Source organism: Vulpes vulpes, chromosome 5, assembly GCF_048418805.1.
Source record: "Vulpes vulpes isolate BD-2025 chromosome 5, VulVul3, whole genome shotgun sequence".
Lineage (NCBI taxonomy): Eukaryota > Metazoa > Chordata > Mammalia > Carnivora > Canidae > Vulpes > Vulpes vulpes.
In genome coordinates, this window is record NC_132784.1 from 64,351,690 (window position 1) to 64,367,952 (window position 16,263).

General features: G+C 52.2%; 1 protein-coding gene across 1 annotated transcript; it reads right to left on the bottom strand.

Moving 5' to 3' along the window:
* Window positions 1-4: 4 nt before the first annotated feature.
* NAALADL1 (N-acetylated alpha-linked acidic dipeptidase like 1) lies at window positions 5-12,653 on the bottom strand. Its single transcript, XM_026004479.2, has 18 exons — window positions 12,460-12,653; window positions 12,196-12,368; window positions 11,993-12,114; window positions 11,540-11,662; window positions 9,396-9,679; window positions 9,206-9,310; window positions 7,497-7,582; window positions 7,236-7,355; window positions 2,824-2,909; window positions 2,678-2,741; window positions 2,528-2,595; window positions 2,191-2,282; window positions 2,014-2,104; window positions 1,400-1,481; window positions 1,143-1,316; window positions 980-1,067; window positions 777-869; window positions 5-204 (listed from the first exon to the last, which is right to left on the bottom strand). Exons 1-18 carry the CDS (start codon window positions 12,651-12,653, stop codon window positions 18-20), a joined length of 2,232 nt encoding a protein of 743 aa, XP_025860264.1. The 3' UTR covers window positions 5-17.
* Between the last annotated feature and the right edge of the window lie 3,610 nt (window positions 12,654-16,263).

Below are 16,263 nucleotides of genomic sequence, written 5' to 3' on the forward strand. Positions count from 1 at the left end.
ATGGTGGGGAGCTGGGGTCAGAAGTCAGCCACAGGCCTTAGGGTGGCTGCTGCGCCCTCCAGGGCCACCACCAAGATGCTGAGCTGCCTTTGCACTTCAGCCCAGGCGGGAGATCCAAGGCTTGTGTTCATGGCCCTGGAGCAGGCATTAGCCAGGCCTGGAAATGTGGCCACAGAGCCGGTGCGGGGTGCCCAGAGCACATGGCTGATAGGAGATATGGGGGAGAAGCAAAGTCATTTGGGAAACGGGGAAGAGAGGAGCTTCAGCCTGGAACAGGCTCTTGTCCCGTATACAGCTAGGCACAAAGTGCCTCCCCACCGTCTCTGAAAGCTGGGGACCTTACAGCAATGGCCCTGAGAGATCTAGGTTATGGTCCCAAGATGACCTTGACTGATTTGCCTCCCATCCTTTGAGCGTGATTCCCCAGCTAACAGCAAAGGCCAGCAAAACTCAAAGGCCAGCAAAACTCTTAGATTCTCCTCCCTCAGGGGATCCCTGGGTAGCCCAGTGGTTTAGCACCTGCATTCGGCCCAGGGCATGATCCTGGAGTCCCAGGATCGAGTCCCACATTGGGCTCCCTGCATGGAGCCTGCTACTCCCTCTGCCTGTGTCTCTGCCTCTGTGTGTGTGTGTGTGTGTGTGTGTGTATGTGTGTGTGTGTCTCATGAATAAATAAATAAAATCTTTAAATAAAAAAAGATTCTCCTCCCTGAGATGGGTGCCCATTGCCCAGCCTCTCCCCATGGCACTTCCCAAGAACTTTGGAGCAGGCTCACCTGTAGTAGCGTTCTTCTGGGAAGGCTCGTGGGTTTAGGAAGGTCCGTTCCAAGAGCATAAGCTGGTCGTTGAGCATCCGGACCTGCAGGGGGCTGGAAATGGCAGGACCATCTCATCACCCTGGAACTAGCAGCCCAGCTGCCAGCCGGCATCCTGCCCTGGATGCCACCCTCCCAGACATCTGTTTGGTGCCCTTGCTCACTCAGGGGTGGCCTTCTGAAGCGCTGATATGCGTTGATCCAAGGCCCCAGCTGCCCCCTCAAACTTCTCCACTGCGGTCACCAGAGGTACTGTCGGGAACAGCCAGCATCTTAGCCCTGGAGGTGCAGGGCTCCCCGTACCTCCATGTCAAGGGGGCTCCATACCCAGGCTGATGCTGTGCTGCTCCAATAGAACCCCAAGGTTCTGCTGGGCAGCCTGCAGAAAACTTCGGAGTGTCTCTCCATAGTCACTGACGTTAAGAGGAAGGAAGAGGCTGTCGCTGAGCCTGAGAAGCACACTCCCTGCTGTCCGGGCCACAGCCTGGTGGCTGCTGAAGCCTGCAGGGAGGGTGACTAGGCCAGGGCTCAGTCTTCAGCCCATCCTCCCCCAGCCTCAGGATTCCCCTTTCCCCACTCCTCACCAGGGTCCACAAATTTGTCCACATAGCCAAAGGTGTCGAAGGCTGTGTGGTAGGTGGGGTAGATCCTGGCTGAGGTCTTGCTCTAGGGGAATTAAGGCCAAGATGACGGGCTTGGGATGAGAAGTCGGAGGAGTTGTACCAACAGTGAACTCTACAACATGGGAATGCTACATCCATGAGATAGGTTCTAGAATTCATACTTTACAGAGGAGGAAACTAAGATCTCTGGAATCAGAATGCCTCTTTTAAGATTTTCTTTTTTAAAATTATCTCTATACCCAACATAGGGTTTGAACTCCTGACCCCAAGGTCAACAGTTGCATGCTCCACTGATTGAACTAGCTAGGTGCCCCAGGATGCTTTTTAAGTCAATGTCATCCTCCAACTAACTGGCAGTGTGTCACACACACCCCTCATAATGCATATCACAGTGTTGTATTTTAAATTCAGTACTATCTTAAATTTAATAAAATAACATTGGCGAGCATAAAGAGATCCTCAGGTTGAGAAACAGCCCAGGGAGCATAGCTAATGAGTGGTGGAGCTGGACTCAGTCTGCACTAGAGAGGATTTAAGAGAGGAAGGGACTGGGGAACAGAAGGGTGGCCACTCACCCGGTCATAAGTGTAGGCGATGTCCATGGAGGAGATGCCCAGGAAGTGAATGAATGGTGCATAGTCACTACCAGCACCCAGAGAGCCAAGGCTGCAAAATGGAAAGATGGTCAGGCTGAGGGTGCTGGGCCAGCCTGCCCTCCTCTCTCAGGGCCCCAGCCCTGGCCATGGGCTCACCTGGGGACCAGGCCATAGACTGGGCTGCTACGGTTGAAATACCGGATCCAGTTGTCATAGATGCTGAGGCCACCCAGGCTTGGTGCAGGGATCTGACCCGGAGGGGAGTTCAGTCTGAGGCTGACCGCTCCCCAGACCCAAGAGGCATCTGCCACCAGGCCCACCCAAGTCTCCATCCTATGCACAGGCCTGCGGGTCCTATAAGGCCTGCCCCCAGCCTCAGCCCCTCTAATAAGTACCAGCTTCAGACCCGTGCCTCCCCTCCATTACCCCTTGAGCCACCCAGCCCCGCCTCACCCCCCGCAGGGACCATCCTCTCCACCCCACCCCCCTTCACCTGTTTGGAGGCCGCAAAGATGACGCTCTGGACTGGGGGTGTCCCCTGAGCCCTCAAAGTCGCATTGGCTGTGGGAAGATCAGAAAGACTATTCGGGCCGCCGCCCCCTCATTTCCCCTCTCTCCCAGTCAGCCCATCCACCCCAGGTACCAAACACCGAGATGTCCACATTGATGTAGGCCACCGCACGCTCCTGCAGCTTGCTGAAGAATTCCTGCGGGAGGGAGGCCCGACGTGAGCCCGGCCAGGCCCAGCACCGGGATCCTCTTCACAGCCCACCTTGTCTGGCAGCTCACCTCGGTGAATTCTGTGGAGCCAATGAGCCCAAACTCCTCGGCCCCCCAGCTTGCAAACACTATTGATCTGCGGGGACGCCAGGTGCCTGGGGAGAGGGATAAAGGCCTGGAGGTCAGGATCCAGGAGTGGCTTGGAGGAAATTCTGGGGACTCGGAGAGGAGGAAGGGACCCTGGGCAGGGCAGCTAGCGACAGGAGGTAGGTCCTGCTGCCTCTCCAGCCCAGCCTTCTCCAGGTGCCATCCTCCTTCCAGCCTCCCGCCTGTGCTGGGACCCTGCTCCAACACTGCCCACAATACCAATCTCAGCTGCTCCCTTCTGCCCCAGCGCCCTGCCTCCCCGTCCTTATAGGTGTGCTTTGAGTAGACCTCCGGACCCTCCATCTCCAATTGTCTCCTTCGAGAATCCCAAGCCGAATTCTCCCGCAACCTTCTCCACTCGGTGATAATACATTATCCATCCAATCCTTATAACAACACCTTGAGGGACAGAGCCTTATCTCCATTTCATAGTTGAAACTGAGCCGCCCAAAAGGTAAATGACTCACCCAGAGTTACACAGCTGGTGGGCCGCAGAGCCAGGGTCAAATCTAGGGTCTGGCTCCGGGGTCCAGGGCCCTAACGAATGGTCCTTCCTCTCACAGCCTCTGGCAGCCTCCTTTTCATCTCTAGTCTCTGCCCACATCGCTCTTGCCCTGGTCTCCAGCCACCTCTGGGCAGCCCCGGCTCCCTTGCCCCTTACGTCCTCCAGACCCCTCAGCTTCCACAGCACTATATGTTCCCAGTTGTGCTTCCAACTTGAGCTCCAACTCAGTACCCTTTGACCATTTATCAGCTTTTCATTTTCATTTTCATTTTCATTTTATTTTTTAAAATAGGCTTCATGCATAGAGCCCAGCATGGGGCTTAAACTCATGACCCTGAGATCAAGACCTGAGCTTAACTGGTTGAGCCACCCAGACACCCCTCTCAGCCTTTTTTTTTTTTTTTTAATTTTTTTTTTTTAATTTTATTTATTTATGATAGGCACACAGTGAGAGAGAGAAGCAGAGATACAGGCAGAGGGAGAAGCAGGCTCCATGCACCGGGAGCCCGACATGGGACTCGATCCCGGGTCTCCAGGATCGCGCCCTGGGCCAAAGGCAGGCGCTAAACCGCTGCGCCACCCAGGGATCCCCCTCTCAGCCTTTTGATTGATTGACTGATTGATTGATTGATTTTTGAAGATTCTATTTGAGAGAGAGAGAGAGAGAGAGAGAGAGAGAGACAGCACCAGCAGGGGGAGCAGCAGAGGGAGAGGGAGCAGCAGACTCCCTGCTGAGCAGGGAGCCAGAGGCGGGGCTTGATCCCAGAACCTCAGGACCATGACCCAACCTAAAGGCAGATGCTTAACCAATTGAATCACCCAGGCACCCCTTAATTTTTTTGTTTTAAATGAAAATTGTAAAAGTATGTAAGGATTATACGCTTGCAATAACAAATTTTCACACTCTTTCCTGCCCCAAATGCATAACCTGTATCTAATCAGATGAATCCAAATTGAGGGAGGGACACTCAACAAAATAATATCAGGATCATAAAAGACAAGAACTAAGGAACTATTACAGATGACACATGCCACTACCATACATGCAATGTGTGATCCTGGATTGGCCCTCGGATCTGAAATTTCCTTTTGTTCTAAAGGTCATTATAAGAACAATCAGCAAAAAATAAAAATAAAAATAAATAAAAATAAAAAAAAAACAATCAGCAACATTGTTAATTTCCTGATTCTGATGATTATACGGCGGCCATGAAAGAAAACGTCCGGGATCCCTGGGTGGCACAGCGGTTTAGCGCCTGCCTTTGGCCCGGGGCGCGATCCTGGAGACTCGGGATCGAATCCCACGTCGGGCTCCCGGTGCATGGAGCCTGCTTCTCCCTCTGCCTATGTCTCTGCCTCTCTATCTCTCTCTGTGACTATCATAAATAAATAAAAAAAAAAAAAAATTAAAAAAAAAAAAAAAGAAAACGTCCTTATTTTTAGGAAATACGCAGTGATATGTTTATGGGTAAAGGTGCAGCATCTCTGCAACTCTCAAACACTCCAGAAAACCATGTAAAAAGAGCCAAGGTGGTAAAATCTTAATATCAGGAATATCTGGCTTCTTTGTACTCTTTTGGCAAGTCTCTTGTAAGTCTGAAATTACTTCAAAATAAAACACTTTAACAACAATAGAGGCAGAAATTCCTACACTACCAGAGGGGGTAAAGCCACAAGCCCAGCTTCTCTCCGCAAGCTAGTCCATTATCAGTTGATCTTAACCACACCTGTGGTTTCACATGTCATTTATGCCACCAACTCCCCAGTTTATCTCTAGAGCCTCTTTCCTGACCTTGGAGACCAGCACTTGCAACTGCCTGCTTGCCGTCTCCCTGAGAAATGTCTCTTAGGCACCTCAAAAGCACCATGTGAAGGGGCATGCATGTATAAAGATGTAATTTGTGACATCAGTACCATAAACGAGAAGGACAGAGCTTTATAGAAGTAGAACTTTTGTATGAGATTAAGTGGGTATCAATTCAAATTATATAGTTGTAACTTTAAGATGTTACATGTACTGGAAGATGAAAAAGTTCTACACATGGATGGTGGTGATGGGTGCACAACACTGAATATACTTAATGCCACTTAACTGTACACTTAAAAATGGTTAGGAAGGTAAACCTTAGAGGCGCCTGGGTGGCTCAGTCAGTTGAGCGTCGGACGCTTAATTTCAGCTTGGGTCATGAACTAGGGGTTATGGGATCGAACCCCATGTTGGGCTGTGTGCTGGGAGTGGAGCCTGCTTGGGATTCTCTCTCTGCCTCTCTCTCTCCCTCTCTAAAAAAAAAATTAAATTAAAAATAAAATTTTGGGCAGCCCTGGTGGCTCAGCGGTTTAGTGCCGCCTTCAGCCCAGGGCTTGATCCTGGAGACCTGGGATCGAGTCCCGCGTCGAGCTCCCTGCATGGAGCCTGCTTCTCCCTCTGCCTGTGTCTCTGCCTCTCTCTCTATGTCTCTCATGCATGCATAAATAAAATCTTTTTAAAAAATTGTTTTTTAAAGAGAAAAAGAAAGGTAAATTTTATGGTATGCATATTTTACAACAATTTTTAAAAAGCTAAAAAAAAAATAACATGTGAAGAACTGAATTCATATTCTTCCCCCTAGATCTGCTCTCTGACCTTGATTTGGTTTTCCTTTTTTTTTTTTTTTTAAGATTTTATTTATTTATTCATGAGAGAGAGAGAGAGAGAGGCAGAGACACAGGCAGAGACACAGGCAGAGGGAGAAGCAGGCTCAGCCCAACATGGGTTCAATCCCGGGTCTCCAGGATCAGGCCCTGGGCCAAAGGCAGGTACCAAATCGCTGAGCCACCTAGGCTGCCCCTAATTTGGTTTTCACAAATATTACTGCCATACACTAGGTCGCTCAAACCAGAAATCAAGGATCCAGGAGTCCTCCACTTGTCATCTCCCTTACCTCTGTCACCAAAGACCTCCTTCCCACTGCTCCCTCCTTGGTACAAAACACACTATCCCTCCTGGCCCTGAGGATGACGAGGCCTCTGACTGGATGACAAGCCCCCACTCCATCCCCCCCATCCCTCCACCCCCACCCCATCCTGCATCTGCCACCGCTGCCACAGGGCCAGCCTCCTCACAACCTCCCCAACTGGAACAGGAGAAAGTGTTTACAATCAGGACTCCATCATGTCACTCTTGTGATTAGAATCCCACACCGTCTTCCCACCAACCTCATACTGAACTCCCAACTCCCCAGCTGGGCTGCCACCTGGTCCAGGCCCTCCTCTCCACATGCTATGCCCTCCACGTGGATCACCACCTCACCCCAAACTGCCAGCTCCAGAGGGAGGCCTTCCTGAGCTGGGCCTTGTACCAGGACAGCCCCTTGGACATTTTTCCTTATAACAGCGGGGACCACAGTTGTCTTTACACGCAGCAACTCAGATGTTCACGGGGGGGGGGGGGGGGGGGGGGGGGGGGGGGGGGGTGGTGTCTGCTGCACCTAGAACTGGCTTGGCACATGGTAGGCACAAGGCATGTATGTTGAGTTAAATCCCTGCCTCAACTGGGCTGAAGCTCCCCGAAGGCAGAACCTGGGCACCCCCCTTCTCACAACGGCACCTGGCCTCACTCCACTGGAGGGGCACACGGCCTCTCAGAAGCCACTGCACGAACTCTCCATATCCCCCAGGGGGCCACTTGAGCGAGGCCAGGGCTGGCGTCCTCCCAGGTTCCCCAGGGCCCTCAGGCCGGGCACAGTGGGCCTGGGCGCTGGGCCGGAGCAGGTGGGGCAGGAGTCCTGCGCGGAGGTGTGGGTGACCGCCTGCGCCGAGAGCCCCTAGACCGCGGACCGGGCTGCCTCACCTTTCTTCAGCAGGGTCCCCAGGACCCGGGAGAGCTCGAGGAGGACAGCCGTGCCATTGCTGGGGTCCACGGCCCCGTGTACCCAGCTGTCCCGGTGGTTCCCGTACAGCACATAGCGGTCTGCCAGGGCAGCAGAGACGCAGAGACCGGGTTAGGGGGGGATGGGTGGGGCCAGCCGGGCGGGGCGCTGGGTGGGGTCACGGCCAGAGGGCCCTGGGGGCCGGGCGGGCCGGGGTCTGGGAGCCCCGAGGGGGCGCTCACCTGGCTCCACCGCCCCACGGATGATCCCCAGGACGTTGGAGGAGTTCCGCAGCTCCAGGCGGTTGTAGACACTCACGTTCACCTGGCTTGGGGAGCCAAGGGGGCGACCAGAGTCTTGGCCCTGCCCACTCCCTCCCCCCATGCGGGGGAAACTGAGGCCCAGGGCGGCGAGAAAATTAATCCAATGATCAAAGACCTTTCTTAGGCCGCAAGCAAACCCCAAAACTTTTTGTTTTGTTGGCTTTTTCCTGTGCTGCCTCCCACACCCCCTGCTCCCCCTTGCTCCCCACACTGGCCTCAGGGTGGAAGCCCTTCCTCCACTGAAGTTACTGTTTTAAAGCAAAGTTTACAGTGTCAGTTAGCTGCCCAGACCCTGTCTCCACGCTTCCTCCACCCCACCCTGAGGAGTCAGGAGAAGCTGGGGGAGTCAGAAGAGCTTCTGGGGGCTCTGCTCACCCGACTCTGCTCTTGGCCAGCCTGGAGGATGGAATGAGGGCAGAGGAAAGAAGATGCACAGCCTGAGGGGTTCTCATTTCCTTGGGCTGTGAGCTCTGAGCCCTAGTCCCAACCCTGCCTGCATCCTGGAACCTCTCCAGACCCCAGGCTAGGACCAGGTCCCCCATCACGCTGGGTGTGTGGATTCCAGCAAAGGAGCCAGAAAAATGCTATGACTCCACAGACCCCTTGTGGGGGACCCCAACTTAGGCTGAGGATTGGGTGTGTTGGATGCTCATGGTACCCCTGCCAGGCCTCTTTATTTATTTTATTTTATTTATTTATTTTATTTTATTATTTATTCATGAGAGACAGAGAGAGAGAGAGGCACATACACAGGCAGAGGGTGAAGAGGACTCCATGCAGGGAGCCTGATGTGGGACTCGATCCCGAGACTCCAGGATCATGCCCTGGGTCGAAGGCAGGCGCTAAACCACTGAGCCACTCAGGGACCCCCTCGGCCAGGCCTCTTTGCTGAGAAGACTTCTTGGACTATTTCCCAAGAACCCTCCACATACACCCTTTCACAAGTCGCCCCTCCTGAGAGGAGGGGGCCCTCTGCCCCTCTCCCCCGTGTACTGCCCACCTGTGTTCTGCTTGACCAGCACAGAAATATTAAATCTACTCTATTCACCAGGAAAAAAAAATGGAGCAAGTCCTGTTCTTCTGATTCCAGTTCTCATGGACTCAGTTAGGTATTTTTTGGATACCTAGTGTATGCCAGCATCATAGTAGGCTCTGGGCAGTGACTGGACAGACACAGCCCTGCTCTTGTGGGACCTCCCTCCCCTGAAAGAGGCAAACCCCGAGGAAGTAAGCCACTGCAGGCGATGAAGTGGCATGAGAAGGACACTAACAAGTCCACCTGTGAGATGATACCTGGTGGCAGGTTGAGGATGTTGGTCTCAGCTAGGCAGGAGTGTAGGGAAGGGTGTTCCAGGCAAAGGGAACAGCAAGTGCAGAGGTCTTGGTTTGCACTTGGCATGTTCAAGACAGGAGGTGGCTGGAGAGTGGAGGTCATAGGTGAAGTGGGGGTGAAACTCCACAGGGCCTTGTGGGCCATGCAATTGTTTCACTGGCTTCCCCAAAGACAGGACAGGTATCCCGAGAAAGTTGGAAGACAGAAGAAATGGAAAGGCTAGGCCTTGAGATGGGCAGGGAAGCCTACCAAGGGAAGAGGAAAGGAGCCTTGAGGAGGAGGAGCCCCACCTCACCTGTCTCCTGGGAAGTCACCATTTGGCTGGAAGCCAGGTCCCAGCTTGTAGTCACAACCCAGTGCTCCCTGCCAGGCAGCTGGGGCCGAGGCTCCCTGGAGGTTGCTGGGGAGGAGGTGAAGGATGTGGGGATTGACAGTTGAGGGCCACTGGAGGGTGGGCAGGGGACCCCCAGAGCACCAGAGCTTACCAGAGAAGGATTTTTGCATCTTCGAAGCCAATAGGTTGAGTGGGAATTGGAGGAAATCCAGAGGCAGTATCTGGATCCAGGCGGAAGGAAGAGGGATTGGCGGGAAGGTACGGAGTCAGGGGATCCCCAAAATACTCATAGTAGGAGCCTCGCTCCACCCCTGATGGAGGCAGGCGCCAGGAGTTTGGGAAGGTCTCATTGGTGGAGCTCTGCCCATCATTGATGTCTGCGGGGTCCGTGTACACCAACACCCCAGCGACCCCATGTTTGGCAGCGTTGACAGCCTGCAGGAGGTGGATGAGGCTGTGTTTAGGGGAAGGGGGAGGTGGGCTCAGGTCCTGTTCCCTGCCTCCTTCCTCGCTGTAAAAGATCTGTCTTCCTACAGGCAAGATGATATTCATACCAATCCTTCACTGCAGCACTGCTTGCAAAAGACCCTGGGGCATAGGCTGGCGATGCTTATCAGTGTGGCTGGTACAGAAACGGGAGGCAGGGAAATGGAGGCAGGGTGTGCTCCTGCACCCGTGGTTACAGCAGCACCTTCACAGGAACCAACAGGTGGAAGCAGCTCAAGTGTCCACTGACAGGAGTGGACAAGCAAATGTGGTACCCAACGTGCAAGAGACTATTACTCAGTGTTCCAAAGCAAGGAAGCTCTGACACAGCATCGATGGCCCTTGAAAACATTATGTTCAGTGAAGAAGCCAGACACAAAAAGACAGTGTGTGCTTCATCTTACGTGACATTCCTAGAACAGACACATTCATACGGCCTTCAGAAAGAGGGCAAAGGTTACTGGGAGCCTGCGAGGCAGAATGTGAGTATTTAATGGGCATGTGAGTATTTAATGGGCACCGAGTTTCATTTGAAATGATCAGGAGTTCTGGGAATGGATGGTGGTAATGGTTGCACAACATTGTGAGGGTACATAACACCCTTACATTATATATTTAGATTTATTTTATGATTAGATTGGTCTTAATTTTATGCCGGTATATTTTAGCACAATAAAAATAAGAGTACATCAAAAAAGGAAGAACAAGGACACAATTTATGTACCAATCAAGAATAATCTCTAGAATGTATTACGGTGAAAAAAAGCACAGCTTGAAACAGTGGGTATAGTATGCTGCTTCTATAGAAAAAGGGGAAATAAAAATATATATTTTTATGTGCTTCTTCCAAAAGTAACTGTGGGTAGATCGCCCATAAACTTAAAAAAAAAAAAGAAAGAAAAAAGAAAAAAGTAGTTACCTCTTCGGAGGATGGCATTGCAGGAAAACTTTTCAACTCTAGACTTTTTTTTAAACTGGGAAGTCTATAATCTGTATAATTCCACCACACCTCTTCTCTCTCTCTTTTCTTTTCTTTTTTTTTCAGCTCTTATTATGGGTACTTCATTGAATACAGATAACATAAAATTTACTGCCCTATCCATTTTATAGCACAAAGTTCAGAGGAATTAAAGACATCCACATTATTGCACTGCTGTCACCACCACCCACTGACATCTTCTACTTGCAAACCCGAAACTCTGTAGTTTCACTTAACACTAACTCTCTATTCCCTTTTCTCAGTCTCTACCTTCTTAAATTAAAAGAAAACACACACACACACACACACACTTTTTAAAAAACTACAGATGTGAAATACTTAGTCAAAAGTTTTAGTTGAAAAGATGCAGACTGGGAAGGAGGGCAAGAGAAGGGATTTAAGTTGAATATTCAGAAGAACTACTTTGCAGGAGAACTTAGACTCTCAGCATATCAAAGCTGAAAATGTGGGCATCCTGGGTGGCTCAGCGGTTTGGTGCCGCCTTCAGCACAGGGCAGGGCGTGATCCAGGAGTCCTGGGATGCAGTCTGGGTTCCCTGCAAGGAGCCTGCATCTCCCTCTGCCTTGTCTCTGCCTCTCTCTCTCTCTCTCATGAATAAATAAATAAAATCTTAAAAAAAAAAAAAAGCTGAAAATTTTGCCTGATGCATTTATTTCCTCAGGCTCCGTGGGGTCAGGGGAGGCATCCAATGGTAACAGCACAAATCCAGCTCTCTGTTCAGGCCTAGCCCAGGGCTCCACACCCCACCCAATGCTGCTCCGCCCCTCCCCCACCCCACCTGGCTGCTTGCACTGGGGACTACCGCTCACCTTGGCCCCACGTCCTGTGCCCCCATATCGGGTCAGCGCGATGGTGCCTTCTAATTTTATGCCCTGAGCCTGTAGCTTCATGAAATCTTCTTCTGTTCCCTGGTTGGCATAGACCAGGAGGCCCTAGTCCCAAGAGGAGGTGGTCCTTAGAGCCAGGCCCAGCAAAGAGGGAGTGAGGAAAGGAGGGGGAGGCTGAATGGTGGGATGATGGATTTGGATTCTATTTTCCCACTTCACCCAGACCTTTTAAGCTCCCCAAGAAGAGAGTCACCCGTGGCTTTCTCCATGTCCAGATACCCTGAAGCAGGCCTGGCCTTGAGTAGGGGCCATTAGTATTTGTAGAATGACTAGGTGATGGGCAACAGGAGTAGCAATGGAGAAATGGGGGGCAGGGCAAGCTCCTAGGCCAGGAAGGGAGGAGTTGGGGTGGAGGGCAGGATGTTCCAGGCCCACCTGTGGGGTTCCTGGGGGAGCATAGGCTGCGTATGGGGGTACTACATCGGGACCCCCCTGCTCCCCAGTCAGGTTCTGTTCGCTCTGGCGGCAGGAGAAGAGGACATTCCCAGTGGGACTCACTGTGGAGGAGGAGTAGTGTCAGGGCTGGGCCTGGCAGCTGCCCACCCCACAGGCATCCCCAATCCTGAGCAGCAGCTCACCGACAGCCACACGGTTAGGCTGCTCCCGGCTGGGGAAGGACAGCAACACTTCATAGGTGGAGGCCTCAGCTGAGTCCAGGCCTGACTCCGGGTCCCGCCAGCGCTGCAGCAGCAGCTGCACCAGTGCCTCATCTTGGGGGCTAGAGGCCAGGTGAGGCTCCCTGGAGAGTTCTCTGTAGGGTGGAAGGAAGGACAGGACGGCCAGGACCAGGGTTAGGGAGGCCTCTCTGGCCCACCAGAGGGGAGGGGAGACAACCATCTCACCTAAGGTTCTCTCGGATCCTGCGGGCATCCAGCTGTTGCATGATGCTCTCAAGGATCTCCAGATCCAGGTCCTGGAAGATGCTGGGAGTTGGTACATCGGCCCCTTTGGGGATGGCAAAGTGGCCCAGGATGATCCCCAGCCCTACGAGGGCAGCGCCCCCCACTACCCCCCCAAGCACATTCACCCACTGCATCCTATGGAGTCTTAGCAAGCTGGAGTCACTCCTTATAGATGAGTGTTGGTCTAGTTAACCATTACCCTGTGGGTGGCCCTGCCCTTTGGCCTCCAGCTGTCAGGGAGAGTCAGGGAGCGTCAGGGAGCATCCCGCAGGGAGGGCCAGGAGCAGTTACATCTACCTCGATTTTTGCTGTCAGTTACCTGGAAGGGACTCCCCGGGGAGTCAAGTGCACACAGACACACTGAGATCTCCCTGAGAAGGACAAGGTCTCAGCCAGATCTCCCAGTAAAACAGGCCGAGCCAGAATGGGAACTCAGACCCCTGTTCAGAGCAAGACTGGGCCTGCTCCCTACTATCCCCACCTCTGTCTCCTCGGTGTTGTGGAGGCCAAGAAAATTAAGACCATTCCACTTTAAGTTAAGCGTTATCGCAAGTACAGCCATCCCAGGCCCCTGTGAATAAGAGCTGAACTTTACCTTACTTAAGTTACAGGAAGAAAACAGCTTACAGCTTAACGTCCTAGAAAGCCCCATATTATAATAAAAACAGAGCTCAAGCCAAGGGCCAGAAGCCTCTATTAGAATAAGAACAGAGCTCAATGCCCTTGAAGGCCCCATATCAAAATGTAAACAGAACTTGAGGAATTGCTCCAGCCCTTTTGGAGGTGCCCGAGACCAGTCCTTAAAACTAAGCTGAAACCCACCTCGGGGTCCAAGTCCCTGCTCTGCTGTGTCGGGTGCACTTGGACCCAAGCTCGAGCTTGTAAATAAACCCTCGTGTGTTTGCATTGGTGTCGGCTCCTTGGTGGTTTCTCGGATTCACAATCTTGGGCACAACAGGTGTCATTTGATTTCCAGCATCCCCAGCCCTGGCTGCTTGAGCAGGTTTTGAGCTCAAATGCCATCACCTTGCTAGACATAGGCCATGATTTAGCTTCCCTGAACCTGTTTTCTTAGCTGTAAAATGGGAATAACAGATCTATTTCACAAAACTGGTGCTGTTTTCATTCAACAAGACCACATCTATAGAAATATATAGCCCAGTGTCTGGCACATAGTGGGAGCTCAGTAAATTTTAGCCACTCCTGCCTCATCTGACTCCCTAAAATGGCAAAACCTGGAGTTAAAGGAAGAAAGGGCTTCCAGGAGAATTCTCTGTGTGTATCCTGCAGGGGCCCAGCTTATGGGAGGATATGGAACTCTTAGAGAGGGAGGCTGTTCTAGAGGTCAGAGCCAGTAAAGCCCACTTTCTCTTGGTAAGTTGATTTCCTCCTCCATCCCCTGACCCTGTCTGGAGTCCATTCATCTGTTCATCCATCCATCCACCTATTTATCCACCCACTCTGCCATTCACTCAACTACCTACTCTTCCATCCATCGATTCATCCATTTATCAATCCATGTATTCACCTGTCCAACCACCCAGCTATCCACCCATCCAGCCATTTACTCACCCACCCATTTATCCATCCCCCTTTCTATCCATCTATCAACCCACCCTCCCATCTGTCCATTATTCACTCCTTCACTAATACCTGCAAGCTTCATCGATTCATTTATCTCTGTGCAAGACCCATGCTAGGTCCTGAGGAGGAAAAGGTGCCTAGATTCAGGCACTGGGAGATGCAAGGATTCAAGTCCAGCAGGGAGACAGGCGGGCCTTGGACTCAACCATGTGGTAAGTGCCCCTATAAAAGGAGGACCACCAGTGTGTTCCCAGTGGGGAGAATGAGAAATTCTAAGAGGGAACATTTGAGTGGATCTTCCAAGGTTGAGAAGGCATTCAGCAGGCTGAGAAGTCGAGGCGGAGACCATCCATGCAAATCACCCAGCAGGTGCACTGGGAGAGGGAGAGGAAAACACCAAGTACTCAGTACAACTACTGAGCTTTTTCCAGGCCCCATAGAGCCAGGCAGGGTTGGGGAGGTCCCTGGGGCTCAAGCTGTGAGTTCTCCTACCCTCCATAGTCTATCCTGCCTTGGGCCTCTGCCCAGCCAGGCTGCAGCCCATTGGTTTTCCCAAAGATGCCTGGAGAGCTGGGGGAGTTAGGCCAAAGTACACGTTGTGTGTGTGTGTGTCTCTGTGTGTGTGAGAGAGGGATTTCACAGCCCATGCTCAGAGCAGCCCCACTCCTGCTCACAACCCTGTTTTGTGGGTGCCATCTGCCCCTCCCCCTCCCATGTCCATCTCCCCTTGTGCTGCTGGTCAGGAGGATTAGTGTGCTAGCATGGGAGGACTATGGATGGGGTTTAGTGTGATCAGTGACCTGAGGGAGGCACACCACAGTTTTGGGCCAGGTGATGATCAACGTTCTGGATATGACCTTGGATCTTATCAGAAGCCTATCTCTGTGTGTGTGTGTGTGTGTGTGTGTGGCTGAGGCACATACATTCCTGAGGACACAGGAGGCCATCAGTGGGAGGAACATCCAGATCAGTTGATAAGTTGAGTAGACAAGGTAATGCCATCCTGAGGTCCCACGCCGCCCCCTCCTGGAAGGATTTAGCCCCTGGGACACGGGAAGTTCTGGACACAAGACGTGGAGAAGAGTGTGTAACATCTGTGTGTGACATCTGAGAACTCCGGCTCAGGTTATTGGAGTCAGCTGGTGTCTACACTGCTGGTGTTTGTGCTGCCAGACACAAACCTGGTCAATTTTCCTTTCCCCACCTTGGCTAGGTGGGTGGGTGTGGCCCCTCCCTGGACATTCTGGATTGTGGTGTTGATGAAACCACTGAAGGTAGCAAAGGCATTTCCTTTTCTTTTCCTACTTCGCTCATGGATCCTAGTGATTGAAAGAGTTCTGGGGTCCCTACAGGGCCCCTAATCCATCGGTGCCAGCTCTTCCCGCTTTCCCTCTTCTCCCTCTGGCCCAGCTCCTTGCAAAGCCTCTCCACCCCCCAGTCCTCTCTGCTTTAGCCCCCTTCACTGGGGGAAGAAACCTGACTCTGCCCACTCTGCACCTGTACCCCTTGACTCTGAATGTGCCTGCAGAGTCACAAGATCTCACTGGTCTTGCTTTATTTTATGACCCTGGGATGCCTGGGTGGCTAGTGGTTGTTGAGACTCTCTGCCCTTAGCTCAGATCATGATCTTGGAGTCCTGGGATGGAGCCCTGCATCGTGTTCCCTGCAGGGAGCCTGCCCTCCCCCTACCTGTGTCTCTGCCTCTCTCTTTGTGTCTCTCATGAATGGATGAATGAATGAATGAATAAATAAATTTATGATCTCAAACCTCAAACAGGCCCTCAGCACTGCCCAGCAATCCCGCTGTATTCCCTGGTCCTGGCCTGCTCACTCTTCCCTGTCTCTAGAGAGCAATTCTACTCTCACTCTGCTGCTCCAGCTTCCTGGAACACTGTTCCCCCAGTCATCCTCGGGGCTCCTCCCTCAGGCCCTCCACATCTTTGCTCCATTGTCACTTCTCCAAGAGATCCTCCCTGCTGCTGCTGCTGCTCTACCTAAACTGTGTTCCTTCACCTCCCTCAGGCTTCCTCCTCCGTCCTTTTTTTTTTTTTTAAGATTTTATTTATTTACTCATGAGAACACAGAGAGAGAGAGAGAGGCAGAGACACAGGCAGAGGGAGAAGCAGGCTCCACGCAGGGAGCCCGACGTGGGATTTGATC